The sequence below is a fragment of the Nothoprocta perdicaria genome, unplaced genomic scaffold (assembly GCF_003342845.1).
Source record: "Nothoprocta perdicaria isolate Ctin4 unplaced genomic scaffold, notPer1 scaffold_258, whole genome shotgun sequence".
Classification (NCBI taxonomy): Eukaryota; Metazoa; Chordata; class Aves; order Tinamiformes; family Tinamidae; genus Nothoprocta; species Nothoprocta perdicaria.
Window position 1 is genome coordinate 182,867 of NW_020455486.1, and position 7,999 is coordinate 190,865.

General features: G+C 38.6%; 1 protein-coding gene across 2 annotated transcripts in view; it reads right to left on the reverse strand.

Moving 5' to 3' along the window:
• PTPN2 (protein tyrosine phosphatase, non-receptor type 2) overlaps positions 1-7,999 on the reverse strand; it is a 29,440-nt gene that overhangs the window by 20,869 nt on the left and 572 nt on the right. For both annotated transcript variants that reach the window (XM_026040447.1, XM_026040446.1), the window contains exon 2: positions 5,185-5,275. In XM_026040447.1, coding sequence (XP_025896232.1) covers positions 5,185-5,275 — 91 coding nt within the window. The remainder of the gene's footprint in view (positions 1-5,184; positions 5,276-7,999) is intronic.

Consider the following 7,999-nt stretch of genomic DNA (forward strand, 5'->3'; position numbering starts at 1 on the left):
CACACACTCTGGAGGACAAAGCAAGCCGCTAGAATCCATCGATTCTCCTTTCAAAGGAAAAGGTTCCTAGAGGACAAAATGACCTAGAAACCTCGTTCAAGTTCTGGCTTGCTCTTCTGAAYTAAATGAAGCAAGCACACTTTAGACAGAGCATTAGCTGGAACATATTTGCCTGTATGTAAATCATTTCCAGTTACAAAGCACTTCAGATTTATATGAATGATAAGCAGATCTCTAAGATGAGATACCTCCTAAATGTTACTAGCTAAGGCAGCTAAAATACAGTACTCATCATCTGAAGTGCTAATTCCTCTTTTTCAACAAATTATGCATCCCAAAAAGGAAGTGGATACCTTAAAAATGCTTCTCATTCTGGCTCTGCACTACAAAAACTAACCCAGAACCACCATGTCTGAGATAAACTCTTCTATTACCCACTTCAGGCAAAACCCTGTCCCACTGATTCCCATGACAATACTGTGCATTTCAAACGACCACAATTCCACATTTTACATTCATGTGTCCTCCTTGCTAGAGGGAAAAAAAAAGGGGTAAAAAAACCCATGACGCATTCAATTAAGACTGAGATGGGAAGTGTTTGGCATTTTACATGACACAGTTAGTTCTTGCAGCTGGTTACCAGGAAAGGGTTTTACTTGAAAACAATTATGTTTCCAGAAGTGAAACCARTGCACAGCTTAAAAACGATCTTTTATCTAAAAGGCATCTCTTGCTGCCTCAACACGGGGCTCTTGACAACAAGAGGGTGAAATGCTACTTAGTGGATTAAAGGAACCCATAAATAAAACAGGCAGGCACCAGTGATCCCRGTGACCAAGCCTGACCTTTCCTCTCCTAGCAGGGATTCCCCCTCATTTCACTAACCTGAGCCTATTTGTCTACCATGGCTGCTACGGGATCCGAGTTACAGCACTGTCACTGCAGCTACAATCTCAAGTTTCAGAGTGAGCCTAAGGCAAAGGCAGAGGGAAGCGACCTTCCTGCGGCACTGTACTCCATGAATGATGAATGCCCTAACAGGGCAGTAATTAAGGCCTGGCTCATAGCTGGGATGTATTCAGACCAAAATACACACAGCCCCAGTGCACAGAAGCCTTAAGTCTTTGCATGACGGCAAAATAAAAATAATGTGCTAATACATAATTTACATCATTACATGCTAGCAAATTTCCCTCTTTCCCCAACTAAGGAAGATCTCCAAAAGTAGCTAGTTGASCTTACTTATACCATGCTTCTGGAAAGCTATCAATAAAATATTTTACAGAATCATTAAAAGTAAAAGCATACCATCACCTTCAATATCTAATAGGGGCAGTGAGAAAAAAATGCACTGAACTTATTTTGGATTGAACATCCCCCCATTTGYAGCTTACGCAGACTGAAAGATAACATTTTGGTGCTAGCATTTAATCAGCATTAAGTACAAAACTGTCCCCATCAGCTCCCACTCCATTCCCCTGAGAGCACAATACTCTGCACAGTCCTCTCTCCCAGGCATACTCTATGCCAAGTGCAAGCCTATGGTTTCAAGATCCAAAACAAAGACTACTCATGACTTACAGATTCAGCACRAAGACTACTCATGGTTACAGGAAGAAAACAGAAGAAATCCCTACTCAAGATCTTCCAACAGCAACATGATTTATTAAGTGAAAATGTTCAGCTGATCTAAGAAAATGGGCTACACACTACATTACAAAAGAAGACTACAGAATTTGTGTCTTCCTCCATTCCTGCCTAAAGGAAGAAAAAAAAAATCTTGCAGTTTTACAAAGGGCATTTTCCTCCTGCTCCTAAATCTGGGAGCAGTCAGCTGACTAGATTTCTGAAAGCACTTACAGAGATACCAAACAAAATTATACTGCAAGGCAACTATCTAGTGACTATGATGTGAACCAAGGATAAGCTTCAGGAGGAAACTCCTGACAGATCTRAAGAGTTTCATTGAAGGTATCAAGTAATAGCCCCCAAAGTTATTTTCCTCTTAACAATGTTTTCTGAGAAATGGTTTCATCTGTCAGGAAATGACTAGTTCTCAAACCAACCCTATTTCAGATTAACTTCCTGTTTCAATACTACTATATAACCAAGATATTCCTCTCCCCACTCTAGACTCGTACTCAACTACCAGAACACTATCTTTGGCTGGCAGTAACTACCTATGGCTCTTGCTGTACCAAACCTTTCCTCTACAYACCACAGCTCTCCTGCCAACAAAACCAAGCACTAAGAGAAATAGCCGCAATACCCTAGACAATGTGAAACTAATTCAATTGTAATAATCAAAGATGCTCAGCCTTACACACCTAACAGAAATCATCTTTCAGATCTTTTTATATCTAAGAAAGCTGTGTAAACAAACGGTGCAAATTGTTTGCACCGTTTGTTGCCTAGCTGTTACGGTTGAAATAGAGCAAAACAGCAAAGACCAAACAGCATAAAAAACAAGTAAAAAACATCATTTTTTTTTCTGTGCTCTAGTCAAGATCTTTCCACAAGACAAAATAATCTTTGCACTTCCTCTTACAGTCATGCCATCTCAGGTTTTAAACTAGATAGCAGCCAAGCCAGTTTAACAACTCACTATATTACTATCATGGAGAAATAAATAATTTTAACCAAACTGTTTCTCACGTCTTCTAATATGCTYACTTAAATAGCTAGATCGTGAAGCTTTAACTATCAAACATTTTCTAACCCTTAAACTAGAACATCTGCTTCTTGTAAGGAGTTCTGAAGGTCCTTAATTATCACAAAGTGATTATCACCACCAGATTTTCATATAAACACTTCTAAGTAACCATTACATTTGCAAAGTCAAGGACTGAGAAGTTACATTGTGTAAGACTTACTTGTACTTCTGCAATGCCAGTTCCTTGCACATGTGTACCGTGCCATGATGTGTTCACCACAATGACCAATTCACAGAGCTTTTATCCCAATTGCTCTGGAATTTACACACCACTATCTGGGAATGTTTTTGTTATATATTTCCCTCCAGTCTCTTTCTCCTCCCAACTCCCACCCTTACAGAAACTACTATGAATCATGTTTGCTAGCACACAGATTTGAAATTCAATAGCAATTATTTCAAAAACAGTGCTTTGCTCTTTCCTCCTCATAAACCCTTGTTCTTAGTACCTTAGTGGCCCAATTTGAACCTTCTTTTCTTTCACGCATGCCAAAAACTGAGAAGTGCATCATAAAGCCCATCACTTCATGTCAGACATCATGGTATTTTTCAAGTCAACTAAGATGCAGTAATTTTTATCCCTTTTTAAACAGAGCTACCACTTAAAGACTAGATTTTATTTTAACTGTCTCCTTGCTGTTGTAAAAGGCCAAGGGATTAATAKCATGATGCAATAACCTCCCTCCTGACTAAGCTAGTATTTCAAAAGCAGGCTCTGCTACAACAGATGGGGGGAAGGCAACTGGATAGAGCCTTCAGTACTGAGAAAGGCATTCCATTAACACGGAAAATCACAGCTTAAAAAAACAGCAAACACTTGAAGCGTAAGCTGCCATTCTCTCTGCAGTTGTGCTTAAGAAATACACTTCAGGGATGGGAAGAAATGTAAATAAATGAGTACAAATTCAGCCATGGAAATTACTGAACCCAGGAATAAAGTCTGGGTCTCATGGGCTGAAGCTCAGTTTCTTACCTTCTCCTCTTACAGCTCTCTGTCTCAATGTAAGTATGAATATGGATCACGTTGCATTCAACTTCTATAACTTYACCACAGGTAAGAAGCTAACTCTGTGCTGTAATCGCAGGCCTGAGGCACTGAAGAAGCACCACCTACATCAGCTAAGGTCCAGAAAAAAAAGCACATCTAAACCTCTGCTGAGCATGAAGTTAATGAGCCCTGAGCTATCTCCTTCATAGCTGCACATTCCTCAAACTGGACTGTACCATATGGGCTTGCACAGACTTCAGTTACATCAGAGTACAGTACTGAGATTCAGCACTGAGCCTGACAGCCCCCACATGCTGTACCTACAAGCTGCAGGGCAGCACTCCAGSAGCAGCCTGACCAGCAGCTCTGCATCTGACTCTGTTTGAACCCTTTCAGGCTCACTTGGAAGAGTGTCAGGCACATGCCGGGACCATGAATTTCAACTGGAAATCAGGAGCTCAGCACCTCTCCAAGTCTTACCATAGGTACTACAGAGTAGGGTCTAAAACAAAAAAGCCCCAATACACCAACAACCCTTCAGGAAGGCCAGCTCAAATAAAAAGAGAACTTAAAGTCTTTTCTAGTCTGGGAAACTTGATGCTAAAAGATTCACAAGCATTTCACCRGTCCTGACTTCAAAATTTGTAGAAAAGTGAAAGCTACACTCAAATCTTTTCTTACTTCTTTTGAAAGTGATTTTTAATAGCTTAAACCAGCTATGACTGCATATAGGTAACCTCCTGTTCTAGATGTTTTTCTAGAGTTGCTGGTCCAGCAACAAGTATTGAAAAAACTCCACAACACTTCCAATACTGAAGGATTTTGTTGTCCTTATCYGAGACAGGAGGTCCTTACATCATCAAGCAAATTTTATGGCAGYGGGTAAAACAAAGCACCACATACTATAATCTACTTATACCGAGAGAACTACAAAATGATTTCTCATGCATTCTTCAGAACGCACCGAATAAAACCCTCAGGTAGCTTTTAAAGCACTAGTACAAGTTCCATGATGTTTTTCCACACAACCCTGTTCCAGAAGTGTTGTTTGAGCTGTCTAAGGAGCCCCGAATGAAACTTAGTCACACATGTTAACTTTAAGCTTTGTGCTCAGCAGCTGTTGGTTATCTTGATTGCTTAAAGACAGATAGAGCAATGCTAACTCGAACAGTTTCCCTACAATAAAAAGCATCTTCAAAATCATATTAATTTTATAGCTGATATTTASCTATTACCCAAAACTTAAATTTAGAGTTAGCCCTAACTCACCAATCACAATATGTTTTTAACAGCAGATTTTTCTCCTTTTCATTAAAAAAATCTGTGTAATAGAAAATACAGTTGRCAAAGGACACATACCTACAGAACTGGAAAAAATATAGAAAGTCTACAAGGATAGTGATATATTAGCTATGTATTTAGCTATACAACCAGATACGGTGTTTAGAAGTGGACAAGATAAAACAAGACAAGACATACTTACATGGACTAACATCTCTGTATCTGTTGCGATTTCTGTTTTCTGGGTACTTTGCAACTTTGTGAGGGTAGTCACTGGATTTATGTCGAATTTCCTTTAAAAGACAAAAATTCAGTTTAGTTATAACTAGTAAGCAGGCTAAGGTTAGTGTTTTGCAAGACTCTCAAGGTTATTAATTTTAAAACCATTTTAATATTTAAAATTTAAAGTTAAATTAAATTTAATTTAATTAAAATTAAAAACCAAAACATTTTAAAACTGAACTTTATTACAACTTATGTTATTTTCATTCAGAAAATCTGTGCCTCTTTCTTGGTCAACCTTCTGGCATTTAGACTTTTCTACATTTGTAGTTATGCAAGCCTTGTGGTGGTATCCATTTGGGAAGCAACTGTTGGAGTAAGAACAAAGGGAGTATCAGGCATTTGTTACGCTTGTAATTTACCTTCACCTTACACCTCCTCTCCTGTGGCAGTATGGGAGTCATATAAACAAACAGCAGCGTACCAATAGTTGCTCTACACCAACTGGAAGCATAAATCCACACAAAATTAGTGGAATTAACAGACCCTATGGCTGATGTAGCAGCCACAAGAGTATTGTACAAGGTTTGATGGTTCGATCCATACAGCTGTAGTTCATCTACGAGGGAAAAACTCTAAATTCACAGCTGCCCACCTACCTCAACAAGAGATCACAGCCTGCTTCCCTCCCAGGCATTAATGTAAACCTCTTGATAATCTCCACTTGGAAGGCATTCAAACATACAGATTTGCACACTATTTTAAGGAGTATGCATAAATTCTGAATGATGAGTTTTATAAATCTTTTGCCTCCAATGAAAGCAGGAAGCATCTTTTCTGAAACTTCAGCTTCAAACAACTCCAAAGTGCACAGATTTATCTACTGTAGACAACTCTGAATACTCAACTAAGGTGCTATTCACAAAACCTGCCAGTAAATCTATCCTGGCCTTTATATTCAATACTGATTTCAGAAGCCTTGTTATAAATTACAGTTTTAAATATTTGCTTTTGAATTCTGCTTTTGTTTTTAGATATTATTGGTATATGCCATCATTTGAACTTTCCTTTACAACTCAGCCTTCCTGTGCCTTCTTTCCCACCACCACAAACAAGGCCTCCTCAAACTTCTAATAGTCCTCTGCATGCTCTCAAATAATTAACATTAACAACAAAAAAAGTCTTCCATAGACATCTAATACACACAAGAAAACTCCATCTGTTAGTGCTTATTGTGTGATTTTAGTTTAAATGCAGCGACATTTGTAAAGACTAATTCACAATAAAGACCACCAACATTGTTTTTTGCATCCTTGTATAAAAATTACTTGATCACATGATTAATTTATTTTGATACAGGGGCTTGTCTTCTCTGGTTCAAAAAGATATCTTACAAGCATTGGGAGCATCCATTCCCATGGTCAATAAATGCATCTGTTACACACACTCTCTGCAGTTCTCAAAAACCCGGAGTATTACTCCATAAAATGGTGGAACATGTTTTGTTTTTAAACATGTCAATATCCTCCCTGCACAGCAAGGGACCTGTAGTTTGGCCATGAGACATCAGACCAGTTAGAAACTCTGTTTTAGTGAGGGCAGAGGGAGGAGAGTAATGACTTTGCTCCACGGAAGCAAATCTAAGGAAGACCAGCTTTAAAACCACTTTTCCTTAATACAATCCTGCCTTCACAAGCTGGAGAAGCAAATGAGATATCAAGTGTAACGTAAGGCATTGTTACACAAGAAAACCCTGCACAGAAAAAATAAATGGGGGAAAGAGTRTTACTTAATTGGTCCTTAATTCAGACTGGACAGAAGCTACAGCAGTCAGCACAAATACTCTTAAGATTTAACAAATTTTACCAGAAGTCTTCTCTAGTACACGGAACTGAACAGCAAATATATAGAGCTGGACTCAGGACAGAGAGCAAAAAAAMCTTAATACCAATTGTTCTGTTTTTCCTTTTTTACTTCAGAATTCTTATTTGAAGAAACTTCTACCTCTCATCGCAAGCATGTGCTTCCTATGCACCACTGTGACAGGAAAATACCTACCACAGGGAAATTCATTTTAAGTAGTCAGTGAGTAGATTACTTTCTGCGCTATATAGTCTGTGTTATATAAAAACATGATTTTTTTTTCTTTAGGAGATTTGTATTCAGTGGTTTTCAACGCAAACATTTACATTAATTATACTGAAAATTTCCTGAGTTTGCAAACCTACAAAACCAGCTGAATTTTTATTCGATAAAATTGTACAATATAGCTGTAGGCAAAACTAAAAAAAACCCATAATAAAAATTTCCTCTTGGGTTTAGCTCTTCAAGCATAATTGAATAACATTAGCATGACTTGTGAAAGCTAAGAAAGCCTATTTATTCAGTCTAGATATGCCAGATACAACATGCAAGCACATTCTCTCCTCAGGAAAAATACTCTTTGCAGAAATCTTCCCACACTTTTATCACAGTAATCCCACGCAGCTTTTTTTCCCCACTCTGCTCCACAATTACGTTAAAAAAAATGTACTTGAAATACACATACACTTAAAGGAAGTGCTTGGATAACTTAAGAGAAAAGGCACGACTTGAAAATAGCAGAACCTCCTTTTTTAAAGAGTTAAGGAGCTGTGTAAAAAACATGTATTGGCTCAAGTAACTGCGGCGGCCCAACCGCACTTATAGATGAGTTTTCGACAAGAGACACCAAGGCCGCCGTGGTGGCGTTGCTACCCGGCGCTGTTTCGGGGGCAGACAGGCGTGCAAGCGCAGCATCAAGGGGCTCGCGCGGC